This window comes from Callospermophilus lateralis, chromosome 1 (assembly GCF_048772815.1).
Source record: "Callospermophilus lateralis isolate mCalLat2 chromosome 1, mCalLat2.hap1, whole genome shotgun sequence".
Classification (NCBI taxonomy): Eukaryota; Metazoa; Chordata; class Mammalia; order Rodentia; family Sciuridae; genus Callospermophilus; species Callospermophilus lateralis.
In genome coordinates this window covers 53,654,528-53,680,768 of record NC_135305.1, presented here as the reverse complement: position 1 = coordinate 53,680,768, position 26,241 = coordinate 53,654,528, and the positions used below count along the sequence as shown (strand labels likewise).

General features: G+C 35.3%; 1 protein-coding gene across 1 annotated transcript; it reads left to right on the top strand.

Moving 5' to 3' along the window:
* Positions 1–1,943: 1,943 nt before the first annotated feature.
* On the top strand, positions 1,944–21,600 carry Cbll1 (Cbl proto-oncogene like 1). The gene is made up of 6 exons (XM_076862346.2): positions 1,944–1,996; positions 9,916–10,083; positions 14,101–14,201; positions 14,562–14,645; positions 15,385–15,458; positions 18,116–21,600. The coding sequence occupies exons 1-6, from the start codon at positions 1,984–1,986 to the stop codon at positions 19,149–19,151; spliced, it is 1,476 nt and encodes a 491-aa protein (XP_076718461.1). The 5' UTR covers positions 1,944–1,983; the 3' UTR covers positions 19,152–21,600.
* Positions 21,601–26,241: the final 4,641 nt, after the last annotated feature.

Genomic DNA, 26,241 nt, shown 5'->3' with positions numbered 1-26,241 from the left:
CTGTCTCAAAATAAAAAAAATTAAAAGGGATGGGGATGTGGCTCAGAGGTTAAGCACCTCTGAGTTCAATTACCAGTACCACTTCCTCAAGTACAACTTAAAAGCTCTTTTTAATTCTTTAGCACCAGTGGACACTAATGATAACATCATTCTGAACCTAGATTTGCATCAACCTTAAGTTTAATTGATAGAGATCAGTTTGATAGGGGAAGAAAAAAAGAGCACTTTCTGGGTGGAAACTATCTCCCAGAAAACCCTAAATTGGTGAATAATACTCAACCACATCAGTATCATATTTAGAGAAATAGGAAGGTATGGAGGAAGTGTTTTAACTTTCCTCCAGACCCCAAGCAAAAATGCCAGCAACTGAAAGCATCCTGAAAAACACTTAGTAGAAAGAACTTCACATTTTAACAAAATTAATGACTTGTGGTCATAAATGTCCATCAAGTCCAGAATATAAGTACAATCTTGTATATAAGAGGGAAATAAGGTGAGACTTTAAAAGATCCCACTAAAACAATCACCAATAACATGGTGCAGTTACAGTACTGATTATCATAGTTATTCATAGCTGTTACACTACAACTACACAGATATAGGTCATTGTTACACAACTTTATTAGGAATTCAGTACCGTAAAAACATTTCTATAAGAGGTCCACATAATAACCTTTTATCGATCTAGGAATTCTGGCACTGAAAGTGTGAATAACCCAAAGTAATGATGTCGTCACCAAGGGACAAGAATAGAACCCAAATCCCTTGACTCCCAAGCTGTGTTTTCCATTAATTGTGCTCCTTTCTACTCATCTGAGAGGATCAAGTATAAAGGGTTAGGGAAAGGAGTGGACACAAATGAGCCAAATCTGCGAGGTGGAGACTGCACTGGAAGTCCTAAGGCATCGCCATTTGACACTTTCCTTTTGTTTTGGTGAGCAAGATGAAAGCAGCAACCACAAACCCCTGGGACCAAGAACTGGAACTAGGTACTGCCTGTTGTGGTTTAACTCTCTCTTTCTCCAGTGAGGCCTTTCCTCTTTAACCTCTCTTCCGGCCAAGCCCTAGTGCTCTCTTCACCCCCCTGGTCTTGATCCTCTCTTCTTCAGTCTCACTCTGCACGTTACTGCTAGGTGTCCCTGTAAGGGGAGGCAAGGGAGATCGCTCGTCCTCCAGTCCTTTAAGCGTCCGGAGGGTTCGAAGCGCCGCCGGAGTTTCGCTAGATAATGAATGGTAGTCAAGCACTGTGAACGTGTTTCAACAGTTAGAGGAACTTCGGAGGTGGGAACCGGGGAACTGTCTGCTCTGCGTGGGTCTAGGCAGCCCGTCAAGACAAAGCGAAATTTAGACTATAAGCACAGAGCTTCCCTCTAGCCGGGAGCTTCCCCCAGCTCAGCGATTCCCTGGGCAACCTCCCACTGGAGGACGCCTGCAGGAGCGCGCTGTTTACACCTTCCCTAGACCAGGAGGAGGAAAGCAGCCCTCGCGGACCCTGGGGGATTCCAAACCGTTACTCCGCCCGCTGGGGTGGGGCCACCCCAACGGCCGAGCATGCGCGCTAAGCCAGCCGGCTCCAGGACACTACAAGTCCCACAAGGCAACGCTCCGCGTGGGCGGGCATCTGCCTTAGCCGCCCCAAGCTTATTCCTCTAGCTACTACCGCTCTCCGGCCGCCGCCGCCCCCCAACCCCCTGGCCCCATCTATTCCCTTCCCACGCTAAAGGCTACTTCCTCTTGAGGCAAACGGGAAGCCTTAACAATCTCAATACCGAAGCTCCTGGCTCCGCTTGCCACTGCCTGGACTATGCCTGACTCCCTCATCAGAGAAGGGTGGTGGAGGCGCGAGAAAGGAGCTCTTGCAGGGCAAAGTGGGGCAAACCGGCCACACTTCCGTCTTCTGGGCTCCGGAAGGTAGCGCGCACGCGCTCGTTGCGACTTTGGCCCGGTTGACTTCCGCTCCCACTGTGCCCTGCGAGCCGAATCATGGATCACACTGGTAAGGAGGCGGAGGCAGTGGGGGTCCCAGTTTCATGCCCCCTTGGCTAGTCTGGGACTGGTCGTCCAGCGGGCAAAAGGGGTTACGCTTGCCCCACAGCACTGGGGTGTGGCGGTGAGGAAGAAATCTCATAGACCCTCTTCCCGTGCCCCGCAGGGCCTGCTACTTCTCGGCCTACCCTCCGGTGCGGTACCTCCATCCTCGGTGCCGGCAACAACCGCTTCTGTGTCTGGTTTTGCTGAGCTCCCAGCTGGGACAGTGGGCGGCGTAGGCTTCCTAGCAAGGGGAGAGCACCGTATCTTTTATTTATTTAAACCCAACACAGTTGCTCTGCCCTAGGTTATGGGGTACTGGTGGGTGGATAACAGCGGTGATTGAAGTCTCCTTGCGCTGGTAGTTAGTGTAAGACTTCCTGCTCTCAGCTTTAGGCGGGTGCTGCAGTTATTTCTTGTTTGTCTCTTCGGTCCATCATGGACTAGAGGTTACAGAAGGGAGTCGGATATAGTTTTCCAATTCATAAACAGAGCAGCTAGAAATTTCCACCTAAGCCTAAAGCATGCCTATGCTTCGGCTGTGGTCTTTTCTCATCATCAGTTGAGGCCACTTATATAGGAACACAAAAGATCAAGACATTCTCATCCCTTTCGCCAAGGGTAGCTCCACCTCTTGTTAGGTGTTATGTGCTTCGCTTTCTTGTGGTTCTTGGATGTTGAATGAGGCACTTGAAGTTAGTAAGTGCTTCAGTTACATCGATCATAGCACACGTAGGGGGAATAGACTTTTTCTTAAGCATTGATCTGAATGTTCTCAATCATCAGCTACATATTTATTGAGTGTGTGTACATACATGTTTATTTATGCCGGATATGTCTAGATACTTGCAGGCCTGAAGATGGAATGATGGAATAACAATAGAACTGGTTTCTTTTCCTCGTGGTCATTACATCCTGCTGGGGAAGACAGACAGTCACACACATTCTCATTCCCCCCACCCCCATATATATATATAAAACTCGTTTACAGATTATTACAGATTGTGGTGAATGCCTTCAAGGAAAACAAATGCTGTGGAGTAGGAAGTTTCAGAGAGAATGGGCAGGGAAGGTCTTCTGGGAAAGGTTAGTAGTTGAGACTCATGTATAAGAAGAATCTAGCCATGAAATAAAACAGAAGGAACATTTTCAGCAAGTTCAAAGACTTCAGGATAGGAAAATGTAGAGAATGCCAGTTGGTTGTGGCCTAGTTGGCAAGGGAAAAAGAGCCCTAAGTTGAGATTGCAGAGGAAGTTAAGTCACCACCTTCAGGACTTTGAAAGGTACATTAAAGAGTTTAATTTTAGTTTGAGTGAATATGAAGTCTCTGAATAGAAGTAAAAGAAGGAACATAATTTTAAATATATAATGGACTGTTTTGTGGAAGTCAAGAATAATAGAAAATAGACAATTTAGGAGTTCATTGTAGTAGACCAGAAAGGAGGCTTGGTTTAGTGAAAATGAAGTGATGGAGTACTTGCCTAACATGCAGTTCACAAGGCTCTGGTTTGAATCCCCTGCACCACCACCACTACAACAACAGAAGGTGGTGAGAGGTGGGATGAGGGGTGAGAAAGGGCAGATGCAATAGATGTTTTGGTGGTAGAGCTCAAGCACCTGCTAATGAATTGATTTGGGGGTATGGGAGAGAAATGCCTGGGCTTCTGGTTTCAGTGGAAGTTAGGAATTTGGGAACAAAAATTTGGTTTTGGACTGCTGGGTATGAGATGTATATTGATATAGGATGGGCGGTACCAAATGGAGCTCAGAGGAAAGATATGGACCAAAAATATATATTTGGGAGTTAATACCTTATAGTTGATCTCTTTAAAGCATGAGCATGGGAGAAATCATTTAGTGAGAGGCATATAGAAAAGAAGAGGGCCTAGAACCAGGCTTTAAGGAATTCCAGAGTTTGGAAAATATATAGAGTTGAAACTCTGGAGTCTTGACGGTAGGGTAACAAATGTGTAATTTTAGCAAAATATTTCTCCTTTATCCTGTTACTGGAACTGGGAGTGAAGTCCCTTTTACAGTTTAGAAGTTGTTATATTAGGAAATCTGAAAATGGATGGGTGTGTAAGAGGCTTTATTATCCTAATTTTAAACTTTTAAGTTAAAGTTTGCATGGGAAATAAAAGTTAATTTCTTTGTGAGACCTTCTCCTTAATGTTTCATATCAGAAGACAGTACCAGTTGCTATACACTGATTGTGAGGAAGAAACTTTTGTGAAAGTTTCAGATATCAAAGTTCATAAACATGAATTTGATGACAATCACAAATAAGCCATTGACAAATGAGGAAATGCTGTTAGCTAGTTAATTGAAGACATCATGACAGAATAGGCATCTTGAGAATGATTTTAATATCAAAGGATCAAGTGATCTTTGGGAAAATTGGTGAAACCCTTGAATATTAGTGCAAAAATGACCCATTGTATATATGGTCATGCGTAAAATTGAAATGTAAAATGAAGTGTTTTAAGGAGAAAAAATTTTCCATGAAACAGTTAACACTTGATTCATTCTTTGGTCACTCATATGCATTGTTGAATTAGCACCTTTGTAAAGTAACCTAAATTTTGTAAAATATTTCTTTGTTCCTTTTATTCAAGATAAAAATCCTAAACCTTTTTAAGCTACATAATAAAAAGTGCTGTTTCTTGTAAGGTGAATTCACCATAAATGGCCAGTTATCCTTAGTTTTCTCTTTGAGTAATATCCAAGGACTTTGTTACTATGGACTGTATGTTTAGTTATTAATTCAAAAGGAAATTGTATTGTATGTTTTGATCCTTAATTTTATTTTTTTTTATTTATTTTTTTTTAAAGAAACTGGACTATATATATTTTTTTAATATTTTATTTTTTAGTTCTTGGCAGACACAACATCTCTATTTGTATGTGGTGCTGAGGATCGAACCCGGGCCGCACGCATGCCAGGCGAGCGCGCTACTGCTTGAGCCACATCCCCATCCCCAATCCTTAATTTTAAAAAGACACAAACCAAAAAAAAGTTCCTCAAACAATCTCAGATTGTTGTCACTGTGAAGTGTTCTACTTTATAACTTGAAATTTGTGAAGCAAACAGCAAAGTTTTAAGGGGCAGCAGGCTCTTGCACATGGCAAGCTGGCTATGTGATCAACAATAAGAGACCTCACGTGTTCAGGGTGGTGTGAAAAGAACTTGTAATGAAGTGTTGGTATTTTCATTCATAAAGATAAAACCCTTAAGAATCCTTTTGATAGCTGAAGGACAATATTAGCTCTTTTTTAATAATTGGAAAGTCAGGAATACTTTTTAAGAAAAATGTTATTTAGAAATATTTGCCTTTTGGCTGTTGCATTGCTTTAAGTATTTTTACATAAATAAGCAAATGCATTGAAAATGAATGAAATACATTAATCAGCTTGTTAGTTCATTTAGTGAAATGTTGAAAATTGATGAAGTTGGAAAAGTTGAATTTATTCTAATTCAAGAGTTTAGCTAACCATGTAATCTCTTTTTCATATCCCCCTGCAAGATTACCTGTTAAAAAAGTAGAAAGTAGACTGAAAAAATTCAAAATAATCATTCAGGACCCTATTTTAACACAAAAAGTGTACATGTAATACAGCCTTGGAGGTCATTGGTACTGAGTTACTACTTTTGTCTTTACTTATAATTAATATGAACAGTTTATTTATTTGTTTTGATGGTAATATTGTTTGCAGGGGCAGTTATACAACTTTGTTCAGTAACTTATGTTTAAAACATAATTTAAAATGTTTGTTTCTTTGTATTTCTCATTTTAGAGCATTTTCCTTTTTGACTCTAGGTAAAGTTGATTATTTTCTGTGTTATAATATCTTTTCATTTACTTGAACAAAGGTAACTCTTTAAGCTCTACATGAATTGGTTCTATGAAATAATAATGGGACATAAGTTAATTTGTTTCATAGATGATAACAAGCAGAGGTGTCATTTGTTTAGACTTAGATGGAGTTAGAAACCTTGCATCCTCCTAGATTATAATTTTCCAATACAGTGCTAAGAATAACTCAGTGTATCTCTAGAAATGTTGTAGTACAAATTATTGCATGTTTCTGTTATTACGGGGTATAATAAATTTTTTCTTTATCGCTCAACCCTTTTTAGAAGAACCATTTTAGGCTGAAGGAAATAATCTCTTTAAAACTGACTTCATTTTCAGATGCATTATTTAATTTTGCCTTCATCAGGGTTAGTTTTTTTTTTTTCAGTTTTATTGGTTACGCTAATATAAACTTAGCAACTTTATTGACTGTCTACGTGGCAAGCTTGACAGGAGATAGGGATGGTTTTGTTTCTTTTCCTTTTTTTAAAAAAATTCTCATAGTTACTTTTTAAAAAAATATTTAATTTGTTTTACATGACAGCAGAATGCATTTGAATTCATAGTACACATAGAGCACAATTTTTCATATCTCTGGTTGTACACAAAGTAGAGTCACACCATTTGTGTCTTCATACATGTACTTAGGGTAATAATGTCCATCTCATTCCATCATCTTTCCTACCCCCATCCCCCTCCCTTTCCTTCCCTCCCTTTGCCCTAATCAAAGTTCCTCTATTCCTTCCATGCTCCCCCCACCCCCATTATGTATCAGCATCCACATAGCAGAGAAAACATTTGACATGATATTCTCCAACCCTATCCACATAGCAGCAAATGACATGACTTTATTCTCTCTTAATGCTGAGTAATATTCCATTGTGTATATATACCACAGTTTATTTATCCATCTATTGAAGGGCATCTAGGTTGGTTCCACAATTTAGCTTTTGTGAATTGTGCTGCTATAAACATTGGTGTGGTTGTGTCACTATAGTATGCTGTTTTTAAGTCCTTTGGGTATAAACCAAGGAATGGGATAGCTGGGTCAATTGGTAGTTCCATTCCAAGTTTTCTAAGGAATCTCCATACTGCTTTCCAGATTGGTTGGACCAATATGCAATCCCACCAGTAATGTATGAGTATGCCTTTTTTTCCACATCCTTGTCAACATTTATTGTTGTTTAAATTCTTAATAGGTACCATTCTGACTGGAGTTAGATGAAATCTTAGAGTAGTTTTGATTTGCATTTCTCTAATTGCTAGAGATGTTGAACATTTTATCATATATATCATCCTCTGAGAAGTGTCTGTTCAGCTCCTTAGCCCATTTATTGGATTATTATTATTTTTTTTGGTGTTAAGTTTTTTGAGTTCCTTATATATCCTAGAGATTAGTGCTCTATCTGATGTGTGTGTGCTAAAAATTTGCTCCCATTTTGTAGGCTCTCTCGTCACCTCACTGATTGTTTCTTTTGCTGAGAGGAAGCTTTTCAATTTGAATTCAGCCCATTTATTGTTTTTGGATTTTATTTCTTGTGCTATAGGAGTCTTGTTAAGGAAGTCGGGGCCTAATCCAACGTGATAAAGACTTGGGCCTACTTTTTCTGCTATTAGGCGCAGGGTCTCTGGACTAATTCCTAGGTCCTTGATCCATTTTGAGTTGAGTTTTGTGTGTGGTGAGAGGGGTTTATTTTCATTTTGCTGCATGTGGATATTCAGTTTTCCCAGCACTATCTGTTGAAGAGGCTATCTTTTCTTCAGTATAAGTTTTTGGCACCTTTGTCTAGTATGAGATAACTGTATTTATGTGGGTTTGTCTCTGTGTTATCTATTCTGTACCATTGGTCTACAAGTCTATTTTGGTGCCAATACCATGCCTTTTTTGTTACTATTACTCTGTAGTATAGTTTAAGGTCTGGTATAGTGATGCCACCTGCTTCATTCTTCTTGCTAAGGATTGCTTTGGCTATTCTGGGTCTCTTATTTTTCCAGATGATTTTCATAACTTCTTTTTCTATGAGGAATGTATTGGGATTTCAATTGGAATTGCATTAGATCTGTATAGTACTTTTGGTAATGGTCATTTTGACAATATTAATTCTGCCTATCCAAGAACAAGGGAGATATTTCTATCTTTTAAGGTCTTCTTCAATTTCTTTCTTTAGTGTTCTGTAGTTTTCATTGTAGAGGCCTTTCACCTCTTTTGTTAAGTTGATTCCCACGTATTTTAGTGTTTTTTTTGAGGCTATTGTAAATGGGGGTGATTTTCCTAGTTTTTCTTTCAGAGGCTTTGTCACTATACAGAAATGCCTATGATTTATTGGTGTTGATTTTTATATCTTGCTACTTTGCTGAATTCATTTATTAGTTCTAGAAGTATTCTGGTGGAATTTTTTGGATCCTCTAGGTATAGAATCATGTCATCAGCAAATAGTGATAGTTTGAGTTCTTCTTTTCCCATCCATATCCCTTTAATTTCTTCCAACTGTATAATTGCTCTGGCTAGGTTTTCAAGAACTATGTTAAATAGAAGTGGTGAAAGAGGGCATCCCTGACTTGTTCCAGTTTTTAGAAGGAATGCTTTCAATTTTTCTCCATTTAGAATGATGTTGGCCTGGGGCTTAGCATAGATAGCTTTTACATTGTTGAGATATGGTCTTGTTATCTTTAGTTTTTCTAGTGTTTTGAACATAAAGGGGTACTGTATTTGTCAAATGCTTTTTCTGCATCTCTTGAGATGATCATATGGTTCTTTACATATATTGATGTGATGAATTACATTTATTGATTTCTATATGTCGAATCAAAATTGTATCCCTTGGATGAACCCCACTTAATCGTGGTGCGCTATCTTTTTAATATGTTTTTGTATTTGATTTGCCAGAATTTTACTAAGAATTTTTGCATCTATGTTTATTAGAGATATCGGTCTGAAATTTTCTTTTTTTGATGTGTCTTTGTCTGGTTTTGGAATCAGGGCCTTTGATACTGGCCTCATCGAATGAGTTTGGAAGTGTTTCCTCTTTTTCTATGTCATAGAATAATTTGAGGAGTGTTGGTTTTAGTTCTTCTTTGAAGGTCTTGTAGAACTCAGCTGTGTATCCATCTGGACCTGGGCTTTTCTTGGTTGATGGACTTCTGATGGCGTCTTCTATTTCATTGCTTGAAATTGATCTCTTATTATTATTCAGTTTAGGAAAATCATATGATTCTAGAAATTTGTCTTTGATATTTTCTATTTAATTGGAGTATGAATTTCAAAATAATTTCTAATTATTTTCTGTATTTCTGTAGTTTCTATTGTGATATTTCCTTTTTCATCACAAATTTTAGTAATTTGAGTTTTCTCTCTCCTTCTCTTCATTAGCATGGCTAAGGGTTTATCAGTTTTATTTATTTTTTCAAAGAACCAAGTTTTTGTTTTGTCAGTTTTTTCAATTATTTCAATTTCATTGATTTCAGCTCTAATTTTAATTATTTCCTATTTTCTACTGTTTTTGGTGTTGATTTGTTGTTCTTTTTTCTAGGGCTTTGAGGTGTAATGTTACGTTATTTATTTCTTGACTTTTTCTTCTTTTAAGGAATGAACTCCATGCAATAAACTTTCCTCTTAGTACTGCCTTCATTGTGTCCCAGAGATTTTGATATGTTGTATCAGTGTTCTCATTTACCTCTAAGAAATTCTTATAGTTCAAGACAGAGGTTCTTATCTTGGGTTCATGAAGTTTTTTATTTTTCTGTAAACTGTGGAATTAGTGAAAATTTTTATTGTTCACTTCTCTAAGAGAGATAAAAGTACTATAGCTTTGTCAGTTTCTAATAGGGTTCCATGTCTCAAAAAGCGTTGCTTTAAAAGTTTATCTAAAATAAAGAAAATTAGCAGTAAATTTGTGTTAGTGTAATATTTAAAATCAGGACTAATATTGTTAACCCTTGATAATGTTGATTATGTTGTTTTAATACCTGAGATGAATTAATCTTCAAAAAGAAAAACTAAAAGAAATTAAATTTTCTTTTCCCTCTAACATAGACAATGAGTTACAAGGCACTAATAGTTCTGGATCATTGGGTGGTCTTGATGTTCGCAGACGAATTCCTATAAAACTCATCTCCAAACAAGCAAACAAAGCCAAACCTGCACCTCGAACTCAGAGGACTATAAACAGGATGCCTGCAAAAGCTCCACCTGGTGATGAAGGTAATTTGTTTAAACTAATATGTTCAATAGTCTTTTTGTTTATCTCATTGCACCATACATCTGTGATCTTATTTACTTATGGCTACTTTAATCTTACATGCTCTTTTCAGTCTTTTTATTTCATTTTGGTATATTTTATGCTTTTTTTCTCCCTTTATAAGTTTCCCCTTTAAAAATAAACCTAAATGGTATTCCAGAAAGCATAGCATAAGTAAAATAGCTCCCTCTATAATCCTTCTTTCCAAAGATAATCTTATGAAGACTTTTGTACAAAAGTACAGTTTTTTCCTAGGTAGTTTTTCATGTAAAGTGCATTTGAAATTTTGCCTTATCAGTACATTCAGATGTACAAAATTTAAAAAAATTGGTTTGGACAGTGGCTCAGGAGGTAGAGGCAGGAGGAATGTAAGTTCAAAGCTAGCCTCAGCAATTTAGTGAGGCCCTAAGCAACTCAGCAAGACCCTGTTTCTAAATAAATATATGAAAGGGCTGGGGATATGGCTTAGTGATAAAGTCCCCCTGGGTTCAATTCTTGGTACCAAAAATAGAAAAAAGAAATAAGTTTGGATATTTCATTTATGATATACCATAATTTATTTAGCAAATTTTTAAGTTTTTTTCCTCTAATAATGGTACAGGAAATATCCTTGTGTATATGGCTTAATATGATTATTTTGTAAAATTTATACTTTGCAAAAACTTTGGACATTTAAAAACTTGATGATAATGTACATTTTAGAATTTGTCAGATATTGTCAAATTGCTTTTCAGGAAAGGTACATTAACTTATATTCCCACACATCGATTTCTGGTATTATTAGCTTAATTTTTTTCTTTTCATATATATTTCTATCATTATATGTAAGGTTTATATATATATCTTTTCATAGTATTGGTCATTTCTTTTGCCTAGGTTTTTTTCCCATTCATATTCTTTTCCAGTTTTTCTGTTTGGCAGTCTTTTCTCCAATTTTTATGAGATTTTTTGTAAATTAATGCAGTTAGCCATTTGTTATATATTGTCTGTATTCTCCACTTGTCTTTTGAATTTTATTTGAATAAAATTTTTACTTGTAAAGATCTTGAAGACTTCGTGTAGCCAGATAATTAGTCTTGCTCTTAGGACTTGTGGGTTTTAAGAGATTCTTTAAATGGAATTCCTTATTCCATGAATATAAGTTTTCCTATTTTACTATTTAGTAGAGGTCAGTAAACTGGCCAGTGGGCCAAATCTGGCCCTGTTTTTATAAATAAAGTTCACAACACAACCATGATTGTTCATGTAAGTTTTATTGGTGGCTGTTTTGCTTTCCTCCTATAATGGCAAAGCTGAGTATTTTTGATAGAGACAATATGGCCCACAAACTCTAAAATATTTATTGTTTGGGCTTTTACAGAAAAAGTTTGCTAACCCCTGTTTTGGGACATTTATGGATATGTGTTTAGTTGTGGTTGTTGATGTTGTTGTTATTTTAATTTTTTTGGTACCAGGGATTGAATCCAGGGCACTTTACCATAAGCAATATCCCTAGGGCCCCCCCACTTGTGTGTTTTTTTTAAATTTTGAGAGAGGATCTCACTAAGTTGCTTAGGGCGTTGCTAAATGGCTCAGGTTAGCCTCAAACTTAAGCCTCACAAGTTGCTGGGATTATAGATGTGTGTCACCATTCTCTGTGTCAGTTTATTAAAAACAAGCAAATGAAAAGCCTAACAGAAAGTGAGGTCTTACTTATTTTTCTCCATAGCAGCTAGCCATTTTGCCAACCATTTACTAGGCTATATATATATATATATATTTTTTTTTGCTGACTAGGAATCTTGCCATTAACATATGTTAAAGTTCTTAAAGTAGGTATATTTCTAGATTTTCTACTGTATTCTAGCAATCTGACTGTATATTATTATTATTTTTTAAAGTATCAGACTGCTTTAGTTACCTTATAAAATGGTTCCTTTTACCATAGGGTTTCTCTTCTGCCTAAAGAGGTCTACTTGAAGTTGAAACATGGTAAATCATGGTGGTAAAGCTGGGGTATGGTTAAATGGTAGAACATATTTGCATATTCAAGGTCCTAGGTTGGAATCCTAGCACCAATAAATCAATGAAAAATCGCAGTAGTTACAGTCTAGGGCAGCTACTCTACTATATAGGCTCCCCTTCCCCGCTTTTTTTGTTAAGTAATATTTTAAACTAAACATGATGTATAATATCTCTGTCTTAATAATAATCCAAACAATGCAAAAAAAAAAATAAATGCGCTCATGTTTCCTCTTAGGTATGACCTCACTCATCCTCAATCCTACAGCTCTTTCTAGAGGGAATTACTGTTACAAGTCTCTCTTAATAGCATTAACATAGGTTGAAGGTAATTATTGGATATTTAGGTTCACTTATTTGGTATTCTTAAGAAATTATTTTTCCCCCTAAGGCATTGATCAAAATAGTGATTTTTGGGTGCTAGTATATTATCTGCACAGATGTATAATTTAATTATAGGATTATTGGTTAAGCCACTCTGAAAAATTATTATATATTTCTCATTTCCTTGGTCATTCATCTTGGTAATTTTCTGGGTTTCCAGCAATGATTTTCTTTATTTTGAATTTTAAATGACCCCAGTTTTTATGAAATTTAAGTGGCCATACAAGAACTTGGGTATAAATGATAAGAAAACCCTGACTTTGAACTATACATTTGTGTTAGAGGTAATTAAATAGTATATTGGAGTATTCACAAAACTATGTGTGTGCGCACACATGTGTATGCGTGTGTGCCTGTCCATCCATCTGTCCATAGGTGCTGGTATTTAGCTATGTGGGTAAGATTAAAAGTGTTTTGGCTACTTTGTTTACCAGTTCTAGGGCCAAAAGAGTCATGAGAAGCCTTGAAGGAGGGATATATTTGTCTTCTCAGCTTTACTTTAGGAAATTGGATTCTACCTAGAATTTCCATCATACTATTCATTGGTTTTCTGTGCTTTTGTATGAGATGAAAGGATTGAGAGGAATGCTATCTCAACTTTTTAATTAGGTGAGAGAAGGTGAGACTATTTGATCTTTTTATTGTCTCAAGTTTATAGATAATGATCATACAGCTCCTGCTATTTGGGTGATTAACTAGGGAGAGGTTTTAATTGAAAGGATGAAGTATGAATATGATGATTCTAAAGTCATGCCCAGTGTGTGTGTAAGAAGGATTCTTAAGAAAATCTTCAGAAGAAAAATCTTACGTGACTGCATGACCAATATAATTCTGCAACCTGTACACTCAGAAAAATGAGAAATTATATTCCATCTGATTCAAATGTGTGATATGTCAAGATCATTTCACTGTCATGTGTAACTAATTAAAACAAATAAAAAAAATTAAAAAACAAGAAAAATCTTGTCATAGAAAATCTTCAGAATTTGCTCTTTTTCATTATGTTCTTTTGGCAATAAAATCAGTTTCTTGCAGCCTTGTATCTACTTTTGTAGATATTAGAATAAATATGATATCTTAAAATATTATGCAGCAAGCATGATGGTTATAATTGATAAGAGCACTTGAATGGGAGTCGAGATTGATTTTGCTGTTAATTACACTCCTGCCCTGTGGCCCCCCCCCCCGCACAAGATGGAACCCAGGGGCACTCTACCACTTAGTTACATCCTTAGTCCTTTTTTTTATTTTGAGGCAGGGTCTTGCTAGGTTGTTGGAGTTAGCCTTGAACTTATTCTGTTTCAGCCTCCCTGGTAGCTGGAATTACAGGTGTGTTGCACCATGCCTAGCTCTGCCACTAATCTTGTATGTTGAATTATTGGGTATTCTGCAGTCAGTTATAAAGTAATAGGATGGACTATATGATCATTTTTACCTGGTGTTTTAAACTAGTCTTAATTACCTTATTTTTAGAAGACCTTTGAAAGACATAAGATGGACTTTTTAGTGAATAGGCCTATTTTGTCATATACATATAGTTCCCAAATGAAATTTAAGATTTAAAAAGTAAATGGGTAACGTTCTTTTTTCCTCAGAAGGATTTGATTATAATGAAGAAGAGCGGTATGACTGTAAAGGGGGCGAACTGTTTGGAAATCAGCGAAGATTTCCTGGACACCTTTTTTGGGACTTTAAGGTATAATTAAAAATAAAATATTAAGTATTAAATAATTGAAATGCATAATATGTGAAGAATGTTATGAATTTTTAATATCCGTGACTTTTTCATCATACACAAATAACTTGCTTATTAATGCCAGGTTTCTGTTATTTTCAAAAATAATTTGAGGTGATGTTTATTGAAGTAAAATAAGATCAATAACCACTATTTAAGAAGAAAAACAAACTAATGGTGGGTAATATGTGAGGATTAAACTAAGAAACCTCTATTTCTAATTGTTATAACAATGTTTATAAAATTCTAACCATACCACTGTGAATTCTAAAACTTTTAGAATTGCATAAGAAGGAAATTTTAATTATATCATTTCAACAGATCAACATCTTAGGTGAAAAGGATGATACACCAGTTCATTTCTGTGACAAATGTGGATTGCCTATTAAAATCTATGGGCGAATGGTAAGTGTAATTAACTTAAATTCTGTTTTTGTGAATGTAAGCATTTGTGTAGAGGTAGAATTCTGAAAAATTTAAGTAGACAGAGTTTTTCATTCTTTAATAACTATGTTTGTAACATTTAAGTATGAAATATATAAGCAAAATTTTGTTTCTTTAATTTTTAAGAGCATGAAATGTTTCCATCATAGTGAATCTTTTTTTTTAATACCTTTATTTTGTTGTTTAGTTTGTTTTTTTTTTTTTTAAATGTGCTGAGGTTTGAACCCAGTTCCTCATGTGTGCTAGGCAAGTGCTCTACCACTGAGCCACAATGCCAGCCTCATAAGTGAAATTTTAACGAAGGGAATACAACAAATTTAATATAATTGTTATTTATTACTTTGGAATAGTTTCAGGAGGAACAAGATAAGATAAAACATGTTTACAGTGGTTTTCAGGAGCTTTTAACCAGCAGGGACTGTGTTAGAAATTTATAGGACTTACACATCTAGAAAATGTAAACAGATGTATGTATATATATACATTATTAAAAAAGGGATCAAAGTTTTAACACATTCTCAAAGCCTTTGTGATTAAAAAGAGTGGTAACTATTGCTTTTATATGGTTAATACTTATTAAATGTTCATTTGAACAGTTTTCATATGCTTTCTATATATAGATCACTATGCTTATTGGTTTTTTTTACGGAAATATTTTAAGTTGTTCCAGTGTGCTTAACTGTAATGTCTTTGTTTACAGATTCCATGCAAGCATGTTTTTTGCTATGACTGTGCTATTTTACATGAAAAAAAAGGAGATAAGATGTGTCCAGGGTAAGATAAGGTCATTTTTACTTTTTCAATTGGTAAAGTTTGTGGTATAATGATTTATAAAGGGTTAAAGGTCAGGGTGTGATGTAAACCAGGCAAAAATATCAAATATGTAGACATGGCTAATCTTTGTGAGCCCAGAGTTGGCTTTAGCCTTTTCAAGATGATGGGCAGCCACCATCAGTCAACTTAAACTGACCCACATGATAAAATCTCTGTGCCATCATAGAATTAGTATTCTAAACCAGAACCAATTATGTTTTTGTTTGCTTTTCATAGTCTCAAAACAAGTTATGAAGAACTAAGTCCATTTTGGGATAGTCAGTCTTTAGTTTTTTTTTTGGTTGTTCTTTCCCTCTTCCTCACTAGAGAGGTAGTGTAATATAGGTTAGTGATTAAGAACTGAGACTCCTGATATTAGAATTCTTAAATTCAAATCCCTGTTCGGCCATTTATTGGCTATGTGACATAGGCTATTTTTTATCTATAAAATGGGACTGGTAATTATACTGACCTTCCTAGATTATTTTCAGGATTCATCAAAGGCTGATTGATTGATAGAACATAAGCACTATGTATATATAAGCTATTCAAATATGATTATTATATAACTTCATTTAACAAATGAGGAAACGAATTAAACACAATTGTGACATAGACCCAAATAAGTTATGAAGAGGTAGGTCCATTTTGGGATAGTCTAAAAGAATTGAGAATAAAGTAGGAATTTTTATATCAGTTTAGAACCCCTGATAAGGCAGGCTTGAGAAAGACTAATAGAAACTTCCTTGGAACAGCCTTAGGTTATTGATTGATTGATTGATTGTAAGTTGTATATGGAGCACAACGTCTTTATTTATTTTTATTTTTATGTGGTACTGCGGATTGAACCCAGTGCGTCACACATGCTAGTCAAGCGCTCAACTGAGCTACAACTCCAGTCCCAGCCTTAGGCTTCTTAGATTACTTATAACCTCTATTTGAAGCACTCCAAGGCTTGTAGTATTGGTTGCTAACAAAGCTATGAATGATTGCATGGGGTCATTCCCTTTTTGGTGTAGGAAATTGGCATTACTGAGAAAGGAATGATTCATTGAGAACCCAATGACAACTGATTTTCTTGGCTTGAAGTAGCATTATAAAATTTGTTGTTGGGGATTAAAACAGTATTCTGTAAAATTGTAATTCAGAAGAGTTATGAAATTAGAAGCTTATATTGCTTGTTTTGGTTATTTTCTCTAATGCCTAATTTTCCAACCCAGTATACATTAAGTTATGTAGTAAATTTAGATTGCTTCCTTTGGATAAAGGGTTTCATATGTGATAAAACAGTATGTAAAGGACATTAAGAAATTTCCTCTTACATAAGGGTTCCAGTGATAATATTTAACAGGAAATTTGGTTTTCAAGGCATTAAATATAATTCTAGTAAGCACCTCACCTGTGCTGTCCTTATCTATTTTAGGACATAAGCCTATCTGGATTAATATACCCAGATCAGGAAGTGAAGAAATGACAACCAGAGTTAATATAAACATTATATATTACTGCTGTTAGGCATCACCCAGAGAAAGTGTCTCACATCCTCTTAATGTAGGGATGTTTCTGAGTTTATAATGAAAAATTAGAAGTGTGTTATATAGTCACTCAAGGGAAGCATTTTAGTATCAACAGGAATTGCCAGCCTTATAGCAGGATGGAGAAATAGAACTCAACTTCAAGAGTATAGAGCCATTTAACCTAACTTATTGGCATACACCTGTAATCCCAGTGATTGTCGGGGCTGAGGCAGGAGAATCACAAACTTGAGACCAGCTTCATCATCTTAGTATCTCAAAAACTAGAAAGGTCTGGGGATGTAGCTCAGTGGGTAAAGTACCCCAGGTTCAACCCCTAGTACCAAAAAAATATATATTTAATAAGAATGTCAGTTGACACACATAGTCATTGTTAACAGCTTGTATCTAAACAATATCACTTAACCAGTGATTAAATACTGTCACTTTCATTATTTGATCTTAAGAACACTCTTTTAAGGTGAAATAGATATAACAACATTGTGAGTTAGAGTACATAATTTAATTTCACTTGACAAATGAGGAAACATTCAAAATGGGTCAGTGACTTCCCAATTCAAAAAAATTCCCTTCTTAAAGGGACCCTGATAGTCAAGGTTTAAATTTAAGTTTTTTATATTTAATGTTAAGAACACTAATGGTTAGGATGATCTTACCCATTGTTATTGTCCTTGCAGCATCTCCCACTTACTGTTCTCCATTTAGTAGTATTTGCTCAGCAAATACTGCTCAGTAATTCAAGGTCTGAATTCCTTTGGTTGTGACAGGTCCTTGGCTTAGTTCTTTCTGGATTATTATTATTTTTACAAATGAATAAAAAGCCACTTATAAAATCAGTTCAAGGTGTTGGGAAGTATAAGGTCTCCTTTTAAGATATATTCTGGTAATACCACGAAGAGTTCGAGGTTGACAGAAATAATGATTAGAAACGAGGTAGGGGAGATTTAAGTTACTTAGAGTAACTATAACTTTTAATGTACACTTTTGCTGTTTATATAACATTTTAAAAGTAGGTGTATTTTTAAAAATAAGTGCATTATTTTTACCTTTTTAGTAAATCAAATTTTTTCCCTTCTAATTTAGCTGTAGTGATCCTGTGCAGCGAATTGAACAGTGTACACGAGGTTCTCTCTTCATGTGTAGTATTGTTCAAGGGTGCAAGAGAACGTATTTGTCTCAGAGAGACTTACAGGCTCATATCAACCATCGCCATATGAGAGCTGGAAAACCTGTTACCCGTGCTTCACTTGAAAATGTTCATCCTCCTATTGCCCCACCACCAACCGACATCCCTGATCGTTTTATAATGCCACCAGACAAGCACCATATGAGTCATATTCCGCCAAAGCAGCACATCATGATGCCACCACCTCCTTTGCAACATGTGCCTCATGAGCACTATAATCAGCCACATGAGGATATTCGTGCTCCTCCAGCAGAATTGTCCATGGCTCCACCTCCACCTCGTTCGGTCAGTCAGGAAACCTTTCGCATTTCAACAAGAAAACACAGCAATTTAATAACTGTCCCTATTCAGGATGACTCAAATTCAGGTGCTAGAGAACCACCACCTCCTGCCCCAGCACCTGCTCACCATCATCCTGAATATCAGGGTCAACCAGTGGTATCGCACCCTCATCATATTATGCCTCCACAACAACATTATGCACCACCCCCACCTCCTCCACCACCAATAAGCCATCCAATGCCACATCCTCCCCAGGCTGCAGGTACTCCTCACTTGGTGTATAGCCAAGCTCCACCTCCACCAATGACCTCTGCTCCACCACCAATAACCCCTCCCCCTGGACATATTATTGCCCAGATGCCACCTTATATGAATCATCCTCCTCCAGGACCTCCCCCACCTCAACATGGTGGTCCACCTGTAACTGCTCCCCCTCCTCACCATTATAATCCAAATTCTTTACCCCAATTTACTGAAGATCAAGGAACTCTGAGCCCTCCATTTACACAACCAGGGGGAATGAGTCCTGGTATATGGCCTGCACCAAGAGGGCCACCTCCTCCTCCACGAATGCAGGGTCCGCCTTCTCAAACCCCACTTCCTGGACCACATCATCCAGATCAGACAAGATACAGACCTTATTACCAATGATAATAGTATTTTGAACTGAAGATATGATGAGGAAAAAAAACTTAACGTGTAGTCAATCTTTTAATTAAGCTTTGACTGTTTGGGGAAGGAAAAGTACCTCTGAGGTGACTATAAAAAACACGTAGGGTCTTGTCTCTAAAATGGTTTTAAATCTTGACCTTAGGATTGATTTCAAGTACTATACTATAGTGCAGATGAATGGCTCAGTTGAGCACAGCTATATTTTAACAACTTTGTTCCCTAGGTGGTAAATTGACCCAGAAGAGACCATTTGTAAGAAAAAAAAATTTTTTTTGAAAAAAAAAATTTTCATTGTTCCACTTTCAAAAGTATTGCTTTTGTTAAACCCAATGTTTAGTTTTTCTTGTGATACATTTTTGTTAACCTGTGTAAAAGGATTAAATTTCAATATGGTTGTAAAAATGCTATTTTTATGTGAATTTAAGTGCAGCCACATACTGTTTTATAAAACCATATGTTTTACCACTAATTTCTCAAAGTTACAATAAAATCCTAGAAGTAAAAATTTGCTAGAATTTGCTATAAGGGCAGACTGTTAAACGATAGAGAATTATTTCACATTTTAGGCACTGAAATTTTGCGATATCGTAAGTATGTAATACACTTCACTTGGATGCCTTTTTATGTTTAGGCAGCCTCAGGAGCACCAAAATACATTGGAATTCCAATACTAAGATATATTTATCTTTGTAATATTAAAAAATATTCTAATTATTTGAAAAGATATGGCCAAAGGATTCAACACTGTAGGCTCCAAGCTGGTGGGGGGATACTGTTACTTATTAATGCTTTTTTAGTGAATGGTTGGAATCACATGATGCACCACACTTATTAATCTTAAGTAACATTATTTTATAGAACTGTTTAAATGGTGTTATTTAGATGAAGTGTGTTCTACTCTGTTCATTGTCTTAAATATTTAGGGCTAAATAGACTTTATATAAATCCTCGTTTCATGGTAGCTTAATTCTGTGCTTATGTGGATTCTCGTTTATTGAATTTTAAACTACAATTTGAATGTTGTAGAGGAATTTAAATAATGTATTAATGAAGGCTGTTTTCTTGTAATCACAAACTAGCATTTGCTCAGGTTTCATTGCTGTGTAATAAGGGGTTTTCCTCTAACTTGAAATTTCCTTTCCTTTTGGTTGGTAAAACAGTCTAAACTTGGAATATTTTAGCATGGAGTCAACAGTAAAGACTACCAGATAATTTTTTATTGGAGAAGAGAAAAGTAATGACTAAATTGTGAATTTCAGTGCTTTATAAGGTGCCTTTAGAGTCAGCTTTTGCATTATAGGGGCTTGTTACAGTCCAGCTGAGATGACCACTTACAGTTTATACAGATCTCATATGTATAAATCAATCTTCTTAGGATATTATTGTATATCCTTTGAATAAACCCTGTGAAGTTTTTCCTCCCCCCCTAAAATGGTGCATAACATAAACATGATGTGTAGAATGCAGATATCATTTATTAGATAGTTTGTGTAGTATATAAATTTAGAACATTTCTTTTTGACAAAGGATAAACTGATTGCTAATTTACCATTTGATTCTGTCAGGAACAGGCAAAACACAATTCTTGGATAATCAGATGCAAAATCATTTCTGAACTTAGAGCAGAATTTAGAAATAATTCAAATGGCCATTTCAACTTTGGCTGAAAATAAGTAATACAATTTTTTCTTAAGCAAGTGGTTTTTCACACTTAGCAGTTTGAAAGTCTAGTTTGTTAATGCACTATTTCTAGTGAGAAATTCTTGTTATTAGAAGCATGGGAGTGAAATAGTGTGAAATGGTGGTGAGTGCTTCTATCATATTACTGTAGGTACTTGGACTGGTGCAAACTTGATTCCTTTTCATGCCCGTTTAGGAGCTGTTAAAATATTACTGTTTAAATCCCAACCATTCTTTGTTTCTTGTAATTAGAAAAATAGCCAAATTCACTTTAGAGCTTCTCAACTATTTATGAAAAGCTCTCCTGCGCTTATTGAAATTCACTAGCATTGAATGTGGCAAGAAACCACTTTGTGTTTTGGATAAAAAAAATTATCATGGTGAAATTCCACATTAATAATTCTTATAGGCTTTTAAAAATGATTTATTTTTCAGTTATGTTTAATAAATATGCAGGGAGGCAGATCAGATGAATGTCTTGTAGCGGACAAAAATTTTAAATGGTGTTAGACTTGAATTCATCAGTTCATTGTTTGAATGAGGGTGGGTGGGTAGAAGGAAAACAAAATTACTGTTAGTGTTTCTTTTCTTAAGGAAAAAGATGTGAATCCCAGCCTTATTTCAGGGAAGCCTTTGAAGCTATGATGGACATAAGTCTAAATGTATGTATGTTTCATTATATTGCTCTTAAGACTACTGAGGTGGCAGTTTAATTCTTAAAAACAATAAAATGGAAGCATAAATACTATTTTGCCTAGATGAGTTTTTACCTAATGATGACATGCTTGGGAGAATACAAAATTTTCGATGTTTATGTTGTAACTTTCCACAGCAAAATTAGGTTCACTTTTTTAAAGATTAAAACCAACAAATTGTTTTATTTCTTTGGTGCATATTTGTACAGTATAGTATTGGGGGAACAATCTGTTGCAAAGACCTTAAGAAACTATCCATTTTTTTCAAAATTGTGTAATTACTAATCATATCTAGCCAAATTATAAGTAGAAAAGAGATTTGAGCCTAATTTAAAAACTCAAAAATAAGTGGCTAGTTATGAAATATATAGAACTGCTTTAAAGTTTTGTTCTGAATGATATTCTGGGAGAGTATCTTTTTGAAAAAGACCTACACTGCTGTCTTTCATGAATTTTTAAAAATAGTCTTATAAGTACATGAAAAAACACAAATATCTAAAAAATACACTTCTCAGATTAGCCATCAAATTAGTAGATCAATGTTAAATGAAATTTGACATAATCATATTCAAACATTACAGCCGGATTGAAGGGAATTTACTTTTTGTGAGTAATTTGTATGTATTGTATGAGTATGGCCTAGAAACCAAGCAGAATTTACTTACTACAATAAATGCACACTGTAGTAAAGCAGTGTTTAGATAATACACTAAGCTGAAAGAGGAATGGGAATTATGCCAGATGAAATATTAGGTAGTACTACTAATAAGAATTTTCCTGGCTTTTAAAACACCTTGTTTTGATTCATGCCCCTTGGATTTTCCATCGTCGAAAAATACTTTAAGGGCGATTGCTTAAAATAATACTTGTGTTAAAGCTTAATTTCCCCATCTTTAAAAATTATGAATTTTTAGGCTTTACAAAATCATAGTATTGAAAAGTAAGTAATGGGTTTGGTTCTCACATTGTTCAGGATCATCTTTTAAAAAAATAACTAATTACAAAATATTTTCTATGACCCAAGAATATCTATCATTTCTATTTTAAGTAGTTGTAAGCCCTGTCATATTAAATTTAAGCCCATTTTTGTTGGGGACCACAAATCAAGTCAAGATGGCGCCTGGCAGTTTGCCAGGAGGAATGGTTTGTGAGGCAACGCCACCAAGCCATTAAGTTGGTGGAGATTCCTTATTGGCTGATTGCTGTAACTGGATGATGCTAATTGAGTCAAGCTGTGTGTAATCAGTTAGGTATATATACCTCTGCTGTTTTGTAATAAAGCGGCTCCTGCTACTTGGGTGCCCGCTACCTTGAGTTCCCGCTCAGTTCCCGTTGAGTTTCCCCACAATAAAGCAATTCCCATTTCAACCTTCAAGTCGCTTTTCACCTCCTGGTTATTGTGCCCAGCTGGACTGCGGCACATTTTCTGTTAAATTGTCCTTTTGCCTTCAGATTGGAAATTTCCTGCTCCATTTTACTTTACTTCCTTGTTTAAAATCTTTTTTTTAAAAAAAAATTTTAGTCACTTTCAGTTACACAGGTATGATATCCTGTGGGGAAACAAACTAATATTACAAATAAAGGCAGAGATACCTTCAACCACTTGGCCAGTGAGCTTCTGATAAGTCTTGTTAAAACTGACTTGTATGACTAATCATTTTATAGATCTGACATTTAAATAGACATGCTCAGCTGGTAAGCATCTTAATCCATGCCAAATATAAATTTCATAACCTCTATTCAATAATTATATACTGAGTTTCTATTGTGGAATATGAAGATTCATTCAAATATTTATGCACTAGACATAGTGCTAAGTAAGCACTAAGTAAAGTTTTAAACTTGTAACACAAGTGTTATTTTAAGCATTCTCAAAGTATTTTTCAGTGATGGAAAGGCCTTAGTGAAGAATTTGACCCTGCTCCAGATAGGTGGGATGCACAATCTTTAAAAGAGACAAAGTGATTTATAAACATTAGATTGTAGACCATGTGGTAAAATCTTATGCAAAAAAGAAAAAGGGTAATTGGACTAGGTGTTTGTGATTTTAAGTAAAATGGACTAGGTAGAACCTATTGAAAAAGTGACATTTGATGAAAAATATTGAGTGAAAGTCAGGTAGATAATGTAGGTCAGAGCTTTTGAAGCATAGTGCGCAGTTTGTAAAGGCTTGAAATGAGATTGCACCTTGCATATTTGAGGAGAAGCAAGGAGTCTGGAGTAGAATAAATGAGATACTAGGAGGTCAAAGACTGGGGTTTTAGGCCAGTGATACAGCACTTTCTTAGCATGTACAAGAAAGACCTTGAGTTTAATAGCCAGTGTTATATGTGTGTGTGTGTGTGGTGGGGGGAGTCAGAGATAATAATGGAATAGGGAAATAATAGGCATTATAGACTTTGACTCTGCTCCGATAGATTTGAGAAGCCATTGTAGCCTCCTGACTAAAAGAGTGGAGAATCTGGCAGAGACCAGTCAGAAGGGTGTTCTAATACTTTACACAAGAGATGATGGTGGTAGCATTGTAGGCATTAAGAACTGGGTGACTTGTGGAAGGATACATATATGTATATAAATAAATATACATAAAAATTAAGCACCTAATATGTATTAGATGTGGGTATGTAGTAATGAACAAAAAAGATACAGTCCCTGCCCCTTAGGGGCACACAATTTAACTTGTCTTGGAATTGTCCTTGATAGTCATCCCTAAGATCTTCTCAAGAGATTTTCTTTTATGTATTTTTCAAGTTATAATGGCAGGATTTATTTATTATTATTATTATTATTTTACCTTTAAAAATGTCCTGCTTTGAAATAGATCAGTTTTTAGACAGGTCTTAATTTCCTTTGGGAAGTAATATTTCCTAATTAAAAACCTGGGCTCTGAAGTTGGATTTCTGGACAGGTTTCTGCAACTATATATCTTACTTAGACTAGTTTTTGTATCCTTGTTGAGCCTTGTTGTACTTTGTTACAAAGTCAGCATAATCATAGTGTCTACCTGTAAGGGCTATTTTGAGAATTAATTGATTGTATGTTTACATAGTCAATAGGATTTCCTGACAGATTTGTCAGTCTGAGCAGCCTGAAGAGTAGAGTTGTAGAATCACAGTCAGAAAATACGCTGGTAGAACACAATAAGGGGAGCAGACTAGTTTCAACAAGGTGAAATCCAGGAAGTACCAAAAAAAAAAATGAATTAATTATTCCTCTTCTATTCTTGTTCATACAGTGAATAGTCAGACTTTTGTTTAAAGCATTTTATTATTTATGTTTCTAAGTGGCAACTTATTACAAATATTTATCAAATGTTTAATTATTATAAGACAAACTGCTCAACATGTATAGCTTCAAACTTTTTAATTTCAATAATGTATTTGCGTTTGTCCCCTGCTCAAGTCAAATGATCACTTAAATAGACTCCTGTTTTCAATTTCTAGTCTTTACCTTATATCAAGGAAAAGATCTTATTCTGAGGTTTGTAGGGCACATATACATGTGTATGTATATTTTTTTCCCCTAAAATCCATAAGGTGCATAAAACTTTATGAGATGTTCATGATTCAAACTGTTTAAGAAACACTGTAAAGAGTACTGATATTATAGTTTGATTTAAGATCAGCTATGTAAATAACCTTTATTATGCTTTTCTCTATTTGGGTTTACATCCAGTAAACAAACCCTCTCAGTATAAGACACTGTTAACAAAGGATGAAAGAGTATTTTGACAATAAATGTTGAAAGATAAATCTAAAACAATTGAGACAGCTTTTCCCATTGACAAGATGTTTGGAACAATGCCAGTGAGAAAGAAGCCTGGGTACTGAATCTCATTCTCGAGTGAAATTGAGCTCGAGAGATGTTATTTTGCCCTTTCAGTTGCAATGACCAGCAGTGAAAAAAGAAAAGAGTCATCCCTTTTCCTACCACTTGTTTTCTTCCCATTGAGGCCAGGAAAAATTGGCTACCTATCCATCATGGTCTCTCTTTTTACCTTGCTTTGTCATTTTATAGCCCACATTAGCCTATACATTTTCATAGTAAGAAGGGGAAAATAAGGATTTGCCTCAAAAGCTAATTATAGTTACACATATGACATTAGGAGGATTGTGTCAATCTGGATAGTAGGTTAGATATTTTAAAAAACTGGAGGAGCAGTCATAAAATATGTGCAGAGAAGTCTCATCACAGGGGTTTTGTTAAAAGATTCTCATGTAGCAGTTTTCTATTCAGACCACTATTAAAAGGATCCACAGCAAGCATGTATCAGAAAGCTTATAACAAATTTAATAAAACAACACATTTGCTGTACAACTGAATTTTTTAAAATGGAGAAATATTCGCATGACCTGTATAAATTATGAGATTCAAAGCAGTGGTATAAAGACACTGCAAAGCATTGTGAAAGTTCTGACTTGAATGGGAATCTAACAGTGCTACAAAAATACATATATACAAAATAATTTTCCTTTGATAAATCTACAGGTATAAAATTAAAGAGTATTTACATAATTTATTTAGATATGTGAAAAATATACCATGCTAGAACAATCTCGTTCCAAAGTTTGAAACATAATTCTGTCAAATACAAATATTCTTCATACAATGTATGAACTTATCAATAACTTTCTGGGTATAAAGTTGTTCTTTATGTGACAGCCAGATGAGGGTCCCTCTGAATTATATTTTGA